Source organism: Talpa europaea, assembly GCF_964194135.1.
Source record: "Talpa europaea genome assembly, chromosome: 2".
NCBI lineage: Eukaryota > Metazoa > Chordata > Mammalia > Eulipotyphla > Talpidae > Talpa > Talpa europaea.
The window spans coordinates 112977073-112994137 of NC_140068.1; the positions used below are offsets into that span (position 1 = coordinate 112977073).

Consider the following 17065-nt stretch of genomic DNA (forward strand, 5'->3'; position numbering starts at 1 on the left):
AAAACCATTCTCTGCTCGCCCGATGTTAATTAACAGGGTTAGTAACACGGACTGTGCGTCTGCCCGTCTACAATGGGAAACAAAAATAGAGGCAAACAAGTCAGCCATCCTTTCAGGATCCTGCTGGTGTGGAGGGACAGGATCTTTCCAATTCAGGAAGCCCTCCATAGCCAACAGAGGCTGGCAGGGTGCCCCTGTTCCCGCAATCCACACAGTGGGGAGTGTCCTATTGCAGGGCAGCTCCTTTGGCCAAGCTGGGCGCCCCATCTGGTGTGAGAAGCCATTAGAGTCCTACCCCGTGGGGGGCGGTGCAGAGAGTGGGGGTAACAAGGACGGAGGAGCCGCTGCAGCCCCCACAAGAGGGGTTCTGGCCTTCCGAAAGGGGTTCTCTGCTGGCGGGTTCAAAGCTTCCAGTAAATGACGGCCCTGTTTTCCTGTCCCCCGCCTTGCACAGCTAGGAGGGCGAGGGGAAGGCCGCGACCCTCTCCTGTGGGAGCCTTTGCTAAGCCTAAGGCCGGGAGGCCGGCCGGAAGTCGCCCAGCGGTCCAAGGCGAGGGTGTGCACCCCTCTGCAAGCAAGTCAGCGCCCCCAAAGGAGGCCTCTGAGCAGATTCCAGAAAGCGGGCCCCACAGGCAGCGCCCGGGAACAGGAGCACCCGCTGCACGCCGGGCCGCCACGGAGCCCGAGTCCGCGCTCGAGTCACCCGCGGCCGTGCGGAGAGAAAGCCGAGCCCCTCATTAAAGCCAAAGATCCCGCCAGGGCCCCGCGGTCGCCACGCTCCAGGGACCAAAATCGGGAAGGGCGCTGGGGCCGGCCAGGCGCGGGGCCCCAGTGGTCCAGGGCAGCCACTGGGGAAACGGCGGGGGCTGGGGGAGCCCTCGCGGCCGGGGCTCGGGGCTCAGGACACAAGCCAGAAGCAGACACCCGGGGACGAGGGGAGAAGGAGGAGGCGACAGAGTTAACTGGCCAAAGGTAACGCAGCAGCGCGCACCGGGCCACCGGCGGCGGCAGGCAGCATCAGACCAAGGCCGCCGGCGGGCGCCGTTATCTGTCGATCACGGCCGCGTAGCCCCGCCCCTAGCACGTCCCCTCGGAGAAGGGCCCATGGGACTTGTAGTCCAAGGCGGCGTCCCCCCGCAACGGAGGCGAATCTCCCACAGCCCTACTGTGTACTGCTATGGCCCCTGTATTCGTTACTTGGGCTTTGCTCTACTCGAGAAGCCGAGGTGGCGGCAGCACTCGCTTCACTAGAGCTCTCCCAAAGAGCGGGGCGCGGGCTGCACTGACCTGGCAGGCGCGCGGGGTTCGCTACCGGCGCATCCCCTCAGAGCGGCTCAGCTCCTCTGTGGTCCCAGCAGATGGCGGAGCGCAGCCAGAAGTCAGCCCTTTATTCCACACCCAACGTGGGCTCCCTGGCCCTGGGCTCCGCTGCCGTTTACTGCAAGCGGAGACCCACTGCCTTGTCAACCCGCTTTTTGCTGTTTTTTCCCTTTCCTAAAATGCCTGTGCGTCCGCAGCACTCCCCGCGGGCGCCAGCTCACCTCAAAGATGGCCTCGGGGAGTCCGCAGCTGGCTCCGTCTCCTCCGCTCGCGCCTGGAGCAAGGAGGGGGTGGGGGGAGGGAGACAGGCGCGGGCTTCCCGCCCGGCCGCCTCCGGTTTTCAATTTGGTCCGAAAGGGACGGGCCGCCCTCGCGCCCTCCCGCCACCGAAAGCTATTCCCTAGACATGGACTTCCACTTCCAGGTCGTGTCCGGCGACGGCAGAGACGGCGCGAGCCGCGGGCCTGAGGGGTCGGGGGCCGCGAGGCGGGACAGGGCCCAGGACGTGAGCACGCCCACCCGCCGCGACCCGGTGCTGCGAAGGCGGGCTGCCGAACAGCGAGCGCTGCGGTGTTCTGTGCAGAAAGCAAGCTGCCTTCCGAAAAGCTTTTACTTTTGCTGCCCAGGGCGCAAACGCTACCGCCTCGTGCCTACATTTGCAAAATGTTTTAAATTACGCATTGCAAACCTGGGACACTTAACTGAATTCCTAGATGTTTAACCAACCTCATGGCAAGAAAACCTGCGAACTCCTGCTGAAACTCCAACTCCCGAGGTTTCTAATTATCGCCACTACCAAAAGTTCTTTAAAACCACAAACTGCATCGGTAATACATACAAAACGCCGTCCCTGGAAATCAGATTGCAGTCAAAACGCAAGCCTGGAGAAAACCCCAACCTCCCCGTCGCCCCCCTTTACCCAAAAAACAAAACAAAAAAAAAACCCTCTCAAATTAGAGACTGGAATAGTGAAGCAACTCTATTGTGAGAAGTGAGTGGCTCTGAAAAGAGCCTTTGGGGTTCCACAGCGCCTAAAATTAATTTACTTGGAGCTGGTGTACTTGGTGACGGCCTTGGTGCCCTCGGACACGGCGTGCTTGGCCAGCTCCCCGGGCAGCAGCAGGCGCACGGCTGTCTGGATCTCCCGCGACGTGATGGTCGAGCGCTTGTTGTAGTGCGCCAGGCGGGACGCCTCGCCCGCGATGCGCTCGAAGATGTCGTTGACGAACGAGTTCATGATGCCCATGGCCTTGGACGAGATGCCCGTGTCGGGGTGCACCTGCTTCAGCACCTTGTACACGTACACGGAGTAGCTCTCCTTGCGGCTGCGCTTGCGCTTCTTGCCGTCCTTCTTCTGCGCCTTGGTCACCGCCTTCTTAGAGCCCTTCTTGGGCGCGGGCGCGGACTTGGCCGGCTCAGGCATGGCGGGCAACAGATTAAGGAAAATGAAGTGCCAGGGCCCGGCGGTACCGCCTTAAATATACAGCCTTATGTAAATGAGGTGGACTGGCGCTCCCCGGTGATTGGTGCTTCCTCTCCGGTGACGCCACCGCGCCGGCTTCACCCAATCGACACACGCATGCCCCATCGTCGCGCCCCCATTGGTGCAAACGAAAATCTCACAGTGGCCAATCGCACAGCTCCTTTTTCGCGCCCCGCCACCACTATAAGTAGCTTAGGTCGGCCTCGCGGGCGTGAGGGCGTCCCGTGCGCGTTGGTGTTCTTGCTGACATGTCCGGACGCGGCAAGCAGGGCGGCAAGGCGCGCGCCAAGGCCAAGACGCGCTCCTCGCGGGCCGGGCTGCAGTTCCCCGTGGGCCGCGTGCACCGCCTGCTGCGCAAGGGCAACTACGCGGAGCGCGTGGGCGCCGGCGCGCCGGTGTACCTGGCCGCGGTGCTGGAGTACCTGACGGCCGAGATCCTGGAGCTGGCGGGCAACGCGGCGCGCGACAACAAGAAGACGCGCATCATCCCGCGCCACCTGCAGCTGGCCATCCGCAACGACGAGGAGCTCAACAAGCTGCTGGGCAAGGTGACCATCGCGCAGGGCGGCGTCCTGCCCAACATCCAGGCCGTGCTGCTGCCCAAGAAGGCCGAGAGCCACCACAAGGCCAAGGGCAAATAGAAACCTTCACTTTCGTAGTTCAAAGCTTTGCATACAAACAAAAGGCTCTTTTCAGAGCCACCTACGGTATCCTTGAAGAGCTGAGCAAATGCAGATTTTACTTTAGTTGCTTAGGAAATGAATGATGGTCTCGTGGTTTTCTTTTCGGTCTGTGTGATTAATCATCACTAATGTAAGAGGTAAAGTACTTCGTTGCTTGTGATAGTGTATGGTCTGGTTAATTTGGGTTTCTTGATTTACGGATAACAGGGCATCAAACATATCTTTTTTAGGTCCCAGGTACAAGTTGTGATAGCTTTGAGGCATTGTTCTCCCAAGTCTCCGCCCAAGAGTTAAATAAAGCCTTGAGATTTCTGCTGAATCGTTAATGTCACATCAGTATAAATCTTGCTGCCATTACTAATTAAGATCTTTTAACGATCACCCTTTTTACTGGGGAACCTATGGTGTTTGTGTTTTCACTTTGTTGTATTTTCTCAAGTATTCAGTTTAATTTCAGCATGAAAATACCAAGTTGTTTTAAAATGCCTCTCGGTCTTTTGTAAGATAAAAATGTTGAGTTAGATTTATGAATTAAGGAGTGTTTCTAGAGTAGAAAATTGTGTAGTGTGGAATCATTACCTGATTAAAAAGCATTCCTGTGAGAATGCCTTTCTCTGAAATTTTGGGCCCTTGAATTTCTCACGTAAAAGTCAGATTTTCTTGCTGAAAAAAGATTTCGTAGAATTTATGTGCTGGAAAGTATAGAAAATCGAAGGCAGGAACTATGGAGCTCTGTTGCCCAAAGTTAGATCATTGTAACTAGTGATCACTGGACAGATGATTTCTCTGAATTAAAATGTGCTGTTCAGATAAAGCAGTAGATATTGAAGAGTTAATGCAAAATAAAGAATGCTAAATATCTTGACTACGTGTTAAAACGAATGTTTTGGCTATATTGGGTTAAACAGTATTTTGTTTCAGTCTAGGAACGGGAACATGTCCTAGAAAAGCTAGTTTCTTATTTTACATTTTTTTTTTACTGGAAATTGCATTTATTTTTACTGAAATTACAAACAACTTGTGAGAAAAATAGAATACATGGCGGTCCGGAACAACTTACAAAAGAGAATTTGGAGTATGACAAAAAAAAACATCGAGTTTTTAACCAATCCGGTTACCGATCGGCTAGTTTCCTTTTCTCCAATCAGATTCTGACTCACAGTATAAGTAGGAGGCCAGCCTGCAGTCACAGCAATTGAAATTTCAGGCCCTGGCTCCCACGAAACAGACGGCGTGTAAGTCCACCGGCAGCAAGGCGCCGCACAAGCAGCTGGCCACCAAGGCGGCCCGCAAGAGCGCGCCGGCCACGGGCGGCGTGAAGAAGCCCCACCGCTACCGGCCGGGCACCGTGGCGCTGCGCGAGATCCGCCGCTACCAGAAGTCCACCGAGCTGCTGATCCGCAAGCTGCCATTCCAGCGGCTGGTGCGCGAGATCGCGCAGGACTTAAAGACCGACCTGCGCTTCCAGAGCGCAGCCGTGATGGCGCTGCAGGAGGCGTGCGAGTCCTACCTGGTGGGGCTGTTCGAGGACACCAACCTGTGCGCCATCCATGCCAAGCGCGTCACCATCATGCCCAAGGACATCCAGCTGGCGCGCCGCATCCGCGGGGAACGTGCCTAAACTTCAAGGTCGTGTTTGACGCTAAAAGGCTCTTTTTAGGGCCTCCCACTTGCACACTAAAAAGAACTGTAGCTTTTTTAAGTCTTGTGGCTGAAGTTGTTTTGAGACTTAAAGAAGTCTGATTTTCTGCAATATGCTTGAGTTGTCTAAACTTCTGGTATTTGTGGCTTAGTCCCGTTAGGTTTTAACTCATTAAGAAAGTGCTCCAGGGCCTCCCTGGAGGCGCAGGTGGTAGAGCACCGCACTGTGAAGCTGTCCACAGCGGATTCGATTCCGGCCAGCCGGTGAGAATTGCACGTGGCAAAGCAGACCTCTCCTGCCTCACCCACTGTTCCCCTCAGCAGTGTATTTCGTCAGTCTGCCTGTTCTGTTACCTGCTCTGGTGAATCCTCTCACCCTCCCGGCGCATAAGGCCTGTACCCTGGTTCTTGTATAAGTAAAATGAAAAAATTAGTGCTACAACTGTATGTTGTCAACATTTTATATTGCTACATTGTTGCCGCGAGTCAGCCGCAGCAGCCTGGGTGTCAGGGGTTCCTGAAGGATGGGACTGTGGAGGTGCAATTGTGGAATGATGGGGGGAATAAGGAGACGCAGACACTTGATTAGGGTGCAGACATCATTCTGCTGAGGGTCTCAGCAGCTCTTTATACGTTTCAAGCAAACCGTGAGAGTGCATAAGCATATGCATTAAAGCAGGAAGGTAACAATCATTACATCTTTTTCAAGAACAGCCAAGGATCTATTTGCCCTCCTGCAGAGGTCGTGACATTTATTATTCTTTGTTTTAAAGAAGGCACAATTGCTAAAAGTGTTCTTAGTCATTTACCTTAAACAACCAAACAGTCATTCTATTACTAGTAAAAAACTTATGTGACTGAAACTGTTAGGGGGAAAAGGATGTCCTAAAGCTAATTCCATACAGGCTTTGTGGACTCCACTCCCACCCCAGGCCAAAGCCAAAGACACTGGGAACTCCAAATCCCATCACCACCAAAGGGAAGGTGGCTGGGACCTGAGGGTGGGGTTAAGCAGCCAGGTTGGTATAAAGCCAGACACATGGGCTTTGGAGGGGTTCCCCCATTTTGGCTCTCGGCCAGCTTGCAGCGTCTGGCCAGCTCGGAGAGTGCCTTTGGGTTTCCAGGTCGGCGGAATGGGTAGGATGCATTAAAGACTTTATTTCCCTATTTTCTCCCTGAGTTGTTCATTTTCCTTATTTCCTTTTCCCTTGTAAATAAACCTTTTATTAACCTTTTGTGTGTGCCTGTAGTGGAGTATTAATAAGTCCCTTTTAAGCGCGCGGTGAGGACCCACAGCCAGGCAACCCGTTCAATATCGGGGCTGCCCTATAACAAAACCAACATTTCTTTGTTTACCATGGTGAACGATTAAGGGCTAGGGGAAACAAAGGACAGAAAGTTACCTGGGGGAAGGGAGACTGGGATTTTCCTAACTAACCTATAAAGTTTAGGCTAACACATAACCATATGATTAAAGCAAAAAACAGAAGGCTTTTATATAGAAATCATCATCTAATAATATATTGTTTTTATAAGATATTGATTAAATATTAAGGAACCAAGGGCCTGGAGGGCATCAATGCCAGACAAGCTGCACTGATTCTTCCCTAGCCCCAAGCTCTCAATGGAGGAATTCTCCTAATCTAACAAGTTTTTCTACCTATTACTCCTATACTTATCTCCTCAGCCTAGTTTCCATATCTAACTTTAAGATCAAGGGAAAATTCCTTTTTCTATAAGATTGCTGATTGTTGTTTTAAGGAACTACAAATATTTCATTGGAGGCAGGGCCAGAGATGGTTATAGCTTTTGATTCCCAGAATGGTTAATACGTGACATATTAGTTGTTGTAACATTGACTATTTCCAAGTGCACTATTTGTGCTACCATGGTTATTAGCTCAACCAGTCACAAAATTGTTGTTGACTTATTCTTGAATGCACACTCTAACAACTACTATACCAATTGTCAGATCCAGGGGCCCTAAGCAAACAGGAAGAAATTAGCTGGAGCCGGCTATGGTTGCCTACTGGCTTATCAGGAATTTTCTTATACTTAGAGCATGGCTAGCGTCTGCCACCCAGCTGCTATCTTTAACTTCAAGGCAAAAGAATTTCCTTTTCCATTTAGCCCTTGCCTCAAAAGACCCCAAATCCATTTCAAAGATGTGGCAGAGGGATGTTTACAGCCTTTTGTTCCCGGAAGTTTTTCAGTTGCTAATGTATGACCAAATGTTGAATTGCTGCCTTTTGGCAGAGAATTACTAATTTTTTTGCCATCAAATTGGTTATTCAGTAATTGATCAATAGGCATTTGCAGTTTTACTTTTAAATGCGTATTTTAACAATGGTAGAAAATAGCCATAAACAAATAAGAAAAATCTAGCAGGAGTCAGGGACGATATTTCTGACTTTTCAGGAATCTGTCCCATGCCCAGACCTTTGTCAGACATGAGTAGCATGACTTCTGTCACATTATAAGTGGAACATAATATTTCAAGCGTTGAAACTTCTGGTTGATTGGCTTGTATCTTAAGCCATTTTAGAACAGGTAACATACATTCTTAGGTTTTTCATCTTTTTAATACAAAGTTAGACTAGGTTGTTATTGAACCTTTTTTTAACCATTTGCCAATCATGTGTGTGGCAGTCAGCACCCAGGGGTTCCACGTGTGAAACTTGGTGTCAATTCTTCTGTTTGAAAAATCTGAGTCAACACCTGAAGAGTGCCCCCTCTGATATGATATCAGCCTTTTTCTGGAAAGGAACTTGCTGAGTATGTAAGCTTGGCTTCTTGGTAAGGAAGCAGCTTATGAAATCAGGAAGGGCCCACAAGAGAAGTCCCTGTGAACATGGATCAATACTGGCACTGGTAGGACATCCTCTGGAGAAATGCAGTCAATATATTACTCCACATTGAAGATTTATTCAGCAAAAGTGAGTACTACTGTAACGGGGTGGTCCCCAGGAAAGGGGGAGGTTCCAGATTCCCTGCCACACCCAAATGCAGGGTGGAGCTGAGTAGGAAGAGAAGAAGTTGCAGAGGAGAATGAGGAAGGAAGGAAGCAGGATGGAGATCCAGAAGGAGACCTGGAGGAGGGACGTGGAGCCAAGAGACAAGTGAAGAAACTGTGCTTGTCTTTTTGGTCGTGGACTGGGTGGCACAGATGTGGGTGAGAGACCCGTGGAGAGGTGACAATGGCGGTTTTTGTCTTGGTTTTGCTCTTTTCCCTCCAGACTTGTCTGGTTGTTTTTGATGCTTTTTTGCGGGTCCCCACTGGAAGATGCTTTAGACTTGTGGCAGGCTTTGGGGCCTTGCTCTGGGTCAATCCCATTTGGATGGCGTTTTACCCACGAGTGGACGGGTAACATTGGGTGCTTGATTTAGAAGCTATATTCTTTCCCTTTTTTGTATTGTTTCCTAATTGTATTAAAGTTCCTTCCCATTAAAGTCTCATATGTTTTGTGTTGATGTGGCGGATGGCAGAACCTATTTAGAGCAGGCAGGTTTGCGGGGTCTCGGCTGCCCCTCTCCCTGCCCTGTAACACTACATTACTGAATTTCTTTAAGTTCCATGCCTGGTTGCCTTCCAGCTAAATTTTCTGGATTTTCTATATGCTTTCATCACCCTGTATTAGGAGTTGAGGTTTGCTATCCTAACAGGTAAACAAAAATGAATAGTCAGTGACACCAGACCTCTTGGGGTCTTGCTCATTAGGGTGGAAAATGATGGCAACTGTGAAGATAAGGATCCACAGAAAATTAGATTTGTTCTGGCATATAAATTTGCTCCCTGGAGGTCTATGAGAATTTTAGAAAGTAGATGAAGCTGCATGTCTGAACTGAGGAGGCAAGATTAGGACGGACGTTAAAAAGGGAGAGTTATGAAAAGTATTTAAAACCAAAGGAGTAGGCTACAGATCCCTCTGATTCCTGTTTCTTGTAGTCAGCCTCCTTGCAAATACATCTTGTCACTTCCCTGCACAAGCCATGTATGCTCATTATCTGGTGGCCTCTCCAATTCCTTTTCCTTTAACCCTCAGATCAGATGTGGCCCCCCACATTTCTTTTATACCCCATTATCTTAATTTATCTTGCAATGTTACGCTTTGTTTCTCCCCATTTAATAGTAGATACTCTTACTAGTATAGCCTTAATTTTAAAAGTATAAGTGAATTAAAAATTTATATAAAAATAGGCTGTTTTTGCATTTCTTGATGGCAAAAGTGATGTGGCATAAATGTTAGAACCTTGTCTCAGGTCTAAAATCACCTGCATAGAGATAACGGCAACATACTAGGATCTTTGACCTCCCTTCTCAAAATGTCTTGGACTCATCGTAGTTGAAGTCTCCATTTTTAGTACTCTTGAAGTCAATTTAACGGTATCCAGTGGCACCCTTGTTACAACCAACCCTAGGCTCATCTAGTTGGTCAAGAACTACTTGAACAATCTGATAAAATAGATAATTTAATCAACACTTAAACTTTTTTAATACTTTTAGTAGACACTAAAAACAAATGATTACTTAAAGATGTGTATAACCAGAAGTACTACTCTAAGTAAAATCACACCTGTGTCAACTGCTTGTTTCTAGACTGGGCTTAGGGAGTTTAAACCTTTAAAACCTTGCAAATTTATAGAACAAATGTCAAACAACTTGCTAAGTAAAACGGATATTCTGATGTTGCCAGCAAGCAAGGTAGTCAGGTAAGCCACTAAAACGCTACCTAAGGAAATTTTAACCTGAGTAACGTTAAAGTTTAAAATGGAACAAACAGTGTCACTTTCTTTATGAATACGTAAGTGGCTCTGAAAAGAGCCGTTTGTTTTCTATTCTTACCAAACCTATCCCTTATTTCCCCTTGTGGTGGCTCTCGGCCTTCTTGGGCAGCAGCACGGCCTGGATGTTGGGCAGGACGCCGCCCTGCGCGATGGTCACCTTGCCCAGCAGCTTGTTGAGCTCCTCGTCGTTGCGGATGGCCAGCTGCAGGTGGCGCGGGATGATGCGCGTCTTCTTGTTGTCGCGCGCCGCGTTGCCCGCCAGCTCCAGGATCTCGGCCGTCAGGTACTCCAGCACCGCGGCCAGGTACACCGGCGCGCCGGCGCCCACGCGCTCCGCGTAGTTGCCCTTGCGCAGCAGGCGGTGCACGCGGCCCACGGGGAACTGCAGCCCGGCCCGCGAGGAGCGCGTCTTGGCCTTGGCGCGCGCCTTGCCGCCCTGCTTGCCGCGTCCGGACATGTCAGCAAGAACACCAACGCGCACGGGACGCCCTCACGCCCGCGAGGCCGACCTAAGCTACTTATAGTGGTGGCGGGGCGCGAAAAAGGAGCTGTGCGATTGGCCACTGTGAGATTTTCGTTTGCACCAATGGGGGCGCGACGATGGGGCATGCGTGTGTCGATTGGGTGAAGCCGGCGCGGTGGCGTCACCGGAGAGGAAGCACCAATCACCGGGGAGCGCCAGTCCACCTCATTTACATAAGGCTGTATATTTAAGGCGGTACCGCCGGGCCCTGGCACTTCATTTTCCTTAATCTGTTGCCCGCCATGCCTGAGCCGGCCAAGTCCGCGCCCGCGCCCAAGAAGGGCTCTAAGAAGGCGGTGACCAAGGCGCAGAAGAAGGACGGCAAGAAGCGCAAGCGCAGCCGCAAGGAGAGCTACTCCGTGTACGTGTACAAGGTGCTGAAGCAGGTGCACCCCGACACGGGCATCTCGTCCAAGGCCATGGGCATCATGAACTCGTTCGTCAACGACATCTTCGAGCGCATCGCGGGCGAGGCGTCCCGCCTGGCGCACTACAACAAGCGCTCGACCATCACGTCGCGGGAGATCCAGACAGCCGTGCGCCTGCTGCTGCCCGGGGAGCTGGCCAAGCACGCCGTGTCCGAGGGCACCAAGGCCGTCACCAAGTACACCAGCTCCAAGTAAATTAATTTTAGGCGCTGTGGAACCCCAAAGGCTCTTTTCAGAGCCACTCACTTCTCACAATAGAGTTGCTTCACTATTCCAGTCTCTAATTTGAGAGGGTTTTTTTTTTGTTTTGTTTTTTGGGTAAAGGGGGGCGACGGGGAGGTTGGGGTTTTCTCCAGGCTTGCGTTTTGACTGCAATCTGATTTCCAGGGACGGCGTTTTGTATGTATTACCGATGCAGTTTGTGGTTTTAAAGAACTTTTGGTAGTGGCGATAATTAGAAACCTCGGGAGTTGGAGTTTCAGCAGGAGTTCGCAGGTTTTCTTGCCATGAGGTTGGTTAAACATCTAGGAATTCAGTTAAGTGTCCCAGGTTTGCAATGCGTAATTTAAAACATTTTGCAAATGTAGGCACGAGGCGGTAGCGTTTGCGCCCTGGGCAGCAAAAGTAAAAGCTTTTCGGAAGGCAGCTTGCTTTCTGCACAGAACACCGCAGCGCTCGCTGTTCGGCAGCCCGCCTTCGCAGCACCGGGTCGCGGCGGGTGGGCGTGCTCACGTCCTGGGCCCTGTCCCGCCTCGCGGCCCCCGACCCCTCAGGCCCGCGGCTCGCGCCGTCTCTGCCGTCGCCGGACACGACCTGGAAGTGGAAGTCCATGTCTAGGGAATAGCTTTCGGTGGCGGGAGGGCGCGAGGGCGGCCCGTCCCTTTCGGACCAAATTGAAAACCGGAGGCGGCCGGGCGGGAAGCCCGCGCCTGTCTCCCTCCCCCCACCCCCTCCTTGCTCCAGGCGCGAGCGGAGGAGACGGAGCCAGCTGCGGACTCCCCGAGGCCATCTTTGAGGTGAGCTGGCGCCCGCGGGGAGTGCTGCGGACGCACAGGCATTTTAGGAAAGGGAAAAAACAGCAAAAAGCGGGTTGACAAGGCAGTGGGTCTCCGCTTGCAGTAAACGGCAGCGGAGCCCAGGGCCAGGGAGCCCACGTTGGGTGTGGAATAAAGGGCTGACTTCTGGCTGCGCTCCGCCATCTGCTGGGACCACAGAGGAGCTGAGCCGCTCTGAGGGGATGCGCCGGTAGCGAACCCCGCGCGCCTGCCAGGTCAGTGCAGCCCGCGCCCCGCTCTTTGGGAGAGCTCTAGTGAAGCGAGTGCTGCCGCCACCTCGGCTTCTCGAGTAGAGCAAAGCCCAAGTAACGAATACAGGGGCCATAGCAGTACACAGTAGGGCTGTGGGAGATTCGCCTCCGTTGCGGGGGGACGCCGCCTTGGACTACAAGTCCCATGGGCCCTTCTCCGAGGGGACGTGCTAGGGGCGGGGCTACGCGGCCGTGATCGACAGATAACGGCGCCCGCCGGCGGCCTTGGTCTGATGCTGCCTGCCGCCGCCGGTGGCCCGGTGCGCGCTGCTGCGTTACCTTTGGCCAGTTAACTCTGTCGCCTCCTCCTTCTCCCCTCGTCCCCGGGTGTCTGCTTCTGGCTTGTGTCCTGAGCCCCGAGCCCCGGCCGCGAGGGCTCCCCCAGCCCCCGCCGTTTCCCCAGTGGCTGCCCTGGACCACTGGGGCCCCGCGCCTGGCCGGCCCCAGCGCCCTTCCCGATTTTGGTCCCTGGAGCGTGGCGACCGCGGGGCCCTGGCGGGATCTTTGGCTTTAATGAGGGGCTCGGCTTTCTCTCCGCACGGCCGCGGGTGACTCGAGCGCGGACTCGGGCTCCGTGGCGGCCCGGCGTGCAGCGGGTGCTCCTGTTCCCGGGCGCTGCCTGTGGGGCCCGCTTTCTGGAATCTGCTCAGAGGCCTCCTTTGGGGGCGCTGACTTGCTTGCAGAGGGGTGCACACCCTCGCCTTGGACCGCTGGGCGACTTCCGGCCGGCCTCCCGGCCTTAGGCTTAGCAAAGGCTCCCACAGGAGAGGGTCGCGGCCTTCCCCTCGCCCTCCTAGCTGTGCAAGGCGGGGGACAGGAAAACAGGGCCGTCATTTACTGGAAGCTTTGAACCCGCCAGCAGAGAACCCCTTTCGGAAGGCCAGAACCCCTCTTGTGGGGGCTGCAGCGGCTCCTCCGTCCTTGTTACCCCCACTCTCTGCACCGCCCCCCACGGGGTAGGACTCTAATGGCTTCTCACACCAGATGGGGCGCCCAGCTTGGCCAAAGGAGCTGCCCTGCAATAGGACACTCCCCACTGTGTGGATTGCGGGAACAGGGGCACCCTGCCAGCCTCTGTTGGCTATGGAGGGCTTCCTGAATTGGAAAGATCCTGTCCCTCCACACCAGCAGGATCCTGAAAGGATGGCTGACTTGTTTGCCTCTATTTTTGTTTCCCATTGTAGACGGGCAGACGCACAGTCCGTGTTACTAACCCTGTTAATTAACATCGGGCGAGCAGAGAATGGTTTTGATGAAGGCAAATGAGGAGGGAGGCTCGTCGTCGTCGTCGTCGTCTCCACCAGCGAGATTTTAAAAAACCCTGGAACCTGAAGAAGTTGTCCCAGTGGTGGATCCTAATGGGACCCCCCAAAATGGAATGGAAAGGCTGGAATATCGTAGGAGGTGCTTATCGGGACTGTGGCACGGAATTCCTAAGCAAAGGAGGTTGGGTAGGGTGTAGAACTCCAGCAAAAGGTCCATGAGCACCCACCTGAGTTTCTTGAAAGGATTGTTTGAGCTTATAGTACTTTGACATCAACCCAGATAGTCTGGAAAGTAGATGATTAACATGACATTCATGTGTCAGAGCACTCGGATATAAGGAGGGAATCGATCAAGACCGAAGGTGCCTTAAAGATGAGTTCTTCCCAGCTTTAGAGTTTACAGTGGCGGAGAGTCAAGGAGACTTAAATCTGCAGATATTTTCATAGAACACAGGACAGGGTTTAGGCAGCCCAGAGAAGGGATTTGGAGAAGTAGAAGGGAACCCTTGGAAGATGGTGTGTCAGTGGTCATGAAAATCTTTCCAGAAACCCTGTGGGTTTTGCCTTGTGCTGGTAAATATCAGTCTCAATGCATTAGACCTTGGTTGATGCAACAGAGGACACACCCAGCCTGCAGAGCCCATGTTTACCTACGGAATTTCCTGGTCACCCCAGCTGACACTTGCCCCAGTTCTGATAGAGGGGGTGACTATACAAAAGAAGTTCAGTTTTCAGACTCCAGAATTTGCTTTTGCCTTTTGCTATGAGCCGAGGTGTGAGGCTGTCTGCTCTCAGTATTGTGCAAAAGATGCTACCTAATCTCATCCAAGCTGCAGCCCAAGAGGACAAGACAAATGTTCAGCATAGGGTTCAAAGAAAATGGAATTTTAAAAGTTATATTTGAATGTCACGTAGGTATTTTCCAACATAAACGTAACTGATAGCATGTATCTTGGGATATCTTTTCTCCTTATTCCACACACCCTTTGCCCTCCTTAATACATTTTAATTTCCTGAAATTCAAGCAAAAGTGAAGTAGTTGCCAGGCTTCAATTTTGAACGCTGCACCAGACATAGAAAAAGAATGCAGAATCAAAAAATACGGGCAAAGAGCTTTCAGCTTTGACTCATAACTCCGTACCTTCTAGGGCCTCTCTGCCTCCAGATTGCATCCTTTCATCCTGGTGATCAGGGCTTAAGACCTGTCAGAGTGGAGATACCCAAGCTCAACTCATAGAATGTCCTCGTAATTAGGATGTTTTTCTAACCACTCACACTTCTTTGAAATTTGCAGGCATAAAAGCCTTGGGTGCATCCCTCTAGAGTGAAGAAAGTCCTGGAAGGTGATGACCCAGAGACCAATATCCATCGGTCTTACCAACTTGAAGACAAGTTATGCTTGTTTAAGAGAAAGACGAGCTTAAGTATTCTCTTTTCTCTTTCAGTTTCTGTTGCCCAGATGAACCCTGGAAACCCTGCGATAATCTAGGGTATGGTCCTCGACCGAAACTTTTTTCCTTTTTCCAAAGTCTGAGGTGTGTAGGATGACTGCTGGAACCATGTGACCTGATTCTCCAGCTTTAAGTATAATTTTTTCTCTTCTATCTGGGTTATTGATGTTGAGTACGTGAAGTCTTGTAATGTCAGATAATGTGGGAGTTGGGAGATTTAAATTTTGTTTTAAAAGTTAAAGTCTCCAGTTATAGAGTCAAAATAAAAGGTTATGGCTTAGCTGTCAGCACTGTGGTGAGTTTAGACAGTTTTCATTACAATTTAAATGGACTTCCCCCCCCCCCCAATACTAATGCAAAACTCACCGAAAACCTAAATTAGGGAAATGGGTGGTCGACCTTCCTTGGATTGATCACAGGAAATTTTATGGAATTTCAGTTAAGCTCCTGAGACACTAACCACAGAACTTAGGGGTAGGAAAACTTAAGCAGCGTCCTGTAAGCCTGATCTGCTGCCCTCGCTTATCTTCTGCGATCTTCCCATGAGGCTCACTTGCTGTAAACTTGATGTAGCGATGGAATGCTTCAAACATATGTAGGATGCTGGTCTCTGTATATTCACGATAACACAAGAAATACTCAACTAGAACTCACTGTGTTGGAGGGTGAAGTATGCCTGGCCTCCAAACTGACCACAAGACAGTGAGTCAAGATTTCTTCAGTAAGTAAAGAATCATAGTAAATGATTGCTAAGGAACATTTCCATAAATCTTTAACAGTATTACAGCTTGTTCCATTACAATTTTATCTTTGCACACAATGTAACCTGAACTGTCTTTCCATGGATGGTTTTGAGGTACATTATAGCTGTGGGCAATGCTCACACTTCAGTTTTCCTTTGTTCAGATTCTAAATTCCCATCTGTCATTGTTGGAATTTTCCCTTTGGTTACTTGACATGTGACTGTGTGATTTCTTCATATCGAAGAAACTGCTATTTTGAAAGAATCTCATTCATTTTATTCCTTCTCATATTATGGCAAGATTCTATTTCTGTAACTTTCATCAAATTCTGGGAAGGAACCCCATTCAAGGCTTAAGCTGAATTTCCAGATTATAGTCAAAAAAAGGCACTCACAGATTGGAGGAGTTAGCACAGGTCAGGCTCTCAGTATCTGTTGAGATTTCTTGATTTGGAATCTCAGTATCTGTGGACAAAAAAGACAACAGACTCAGAATTTTAAATACGACTGTCAATGTTCGGTCACTGGGGAAAATTCCCCCATCCCTCTCAGCTCTTGATCTGAACAAAAAAAGGACCACCAGGCAGATTAGTAAGAGAGACCAATTTTTATTATATATGGAAAATTCATAACATAAGGCTGTACACTCTAAAGTGCATGGGACAGGGTTTATATCCTGGGCGAGGGAGTGGGGAAGGGACCTGGGGTGCCGAGGAGGGGAGAGTCATATGATCAGAACTCGCCCTGCTTTAAGATGAGCTTCACAGAAGCTTCTGTGGCCTACGTCTCGCCTCTGCTCTGGGCCTTAATGGATGTCATCCAGCCCTGGTAACTCAGGAGTGGTTTACACAAATGGGTTGTAGAGAAGGCGGTCGCTTCTGGGCCTCCTAGGGAGCCTGGTGTGGTTATCAATGGCCTTGTCTGCTGACCTCTGAGTTTACTGTTGCGGGGGAGACTTTGAATGGCTCAGGATGAGCCAGACATGGGAAAGGGTTGATTAGGAGATCTGTGGCCCCAGGCGCTAAGTGGGTTGAGGGTAGCCTCATCTTCTTACCCTTGGCTTGGTCCTGTCTGTCCCGTAACAGTGTCTCAACTGCAGGTAGAATATAAGGAGTCTTGACAAAGCTTGGGTCCCGTGTCTTCCGGAGACAGCAGGATAGCTAATGGTTAACGTTACTCAAGACCTGAGTAAGCTGAGGACTGTCCAGAGTTGAAAAGCCTGGGCCAGTTTCGAAGAATCAAGGATTATGAGACCTTTGTCAAATTACTGACTTCCTATCTGAAGAAAGAAAATAATAAAATTCTTTAAGTTAAAAAGCATAGTTTTCTCTCTCAGATAAAAATATTTCTGGAGATGACACTACACCTGCGTCATCTGTATTTTAAGTAATGGTGGCAGTTTCTCCTGAGGCTACTCCTTTGTTCACCTGGACTCTGC

The 17065-nt window shown here is 50.8% G+C and overlaps 5 protein-coding genes across 5 annotated transcripts; 3 read left to right on the forward strand and 2 right to left on the reverse strand.

The window, feature by feature from the left end:
• Positions 1–2055: 2055 nt before the first annotated feature.
• On the reverse strand, positions 2056–2743 carry LOC311167223 (histone H2B type 1-C/E/F/G/I; the record flags this gene model as incomplete). Its single annotated transcript, XM_084228081.1, has 1 exon — positions 2056–2743. One exon carries the CDS (start codon positions 2741–2743, stop codon positions 2363–2365), a length of 381 nt encoding a protein of 126 aa, XP_084084207.1. The 3' UTR covers positions 2056–2362.
• A 308-nt stretch (positions 2744–3051) lies between these two features.
• On the forward strand, positions 3052–3444 carry LOC311167289 (histone H2A type 1-like; the record flags this gene model as incomplete). Its single annotated transcript, XM_084228167.1, has 1 exon — positions 3052–3444. One exon carries the CDS (start codon positions 3052–3054, stop codon positions 3442–3444), a length of 393 nt encoding a protein of 130 aa, XP_084084293.1.
• Positions 3445–4524: 1080 nt separating this feature from the next.
• LOC311188273 (histone H3.1-like) lies at positions 4525–5107 on the forward strand (the record flags this gene model as incomplete). The annotated part of the gene is made up of 2 exons (XM_084259413.1): positions 4525–4599; positions 4694–5107. 2 exons carry the CDS (start codon positions 4525–4527, stop codon positions 5105–5107), a joined length of 489 nt encoding a protein of 162 aa, XP_084115539.1.
• Positions 5108–9982: 4875 nt separating this feature from the next.
• Positions 9983–10369, reverse strand: LOC311167946 (histone H2A type 1-H-like; the record flags this gene model as incomplete). The annotated part of the gene is made up of 1 exon (XM_084229129.1): positions 9983–10369. The coding sequence occupies one exon, from the start codon at positions 10367–10369 to the stop codon at positions 9983–9985; it is 387 nt and encodes a 128-aa protein (XP_084085255.1).
• A 308-nt stretch (positions 10370–10677) lies between these two features.
• On the forward strand, positions 10678–11365 carry LOC311167179 (histone H2B type 1-C/E/F/G/I; the record flags this gene model as incomplete). The annotated part of the gene is made up of 1 exon (XM_084228014.1): positions 10678–11365. One exon carries the CDS (start codon positions 10678–10680, stop codon positions 11056–11058), a length of 381 nt encoding a protein of 126 aa, XP_084084140.1. The 3' UTR covers positions 11059–11365.
• Between the last annotated feature and the right edge of the window lie 5700 nt (positions 11366–17065).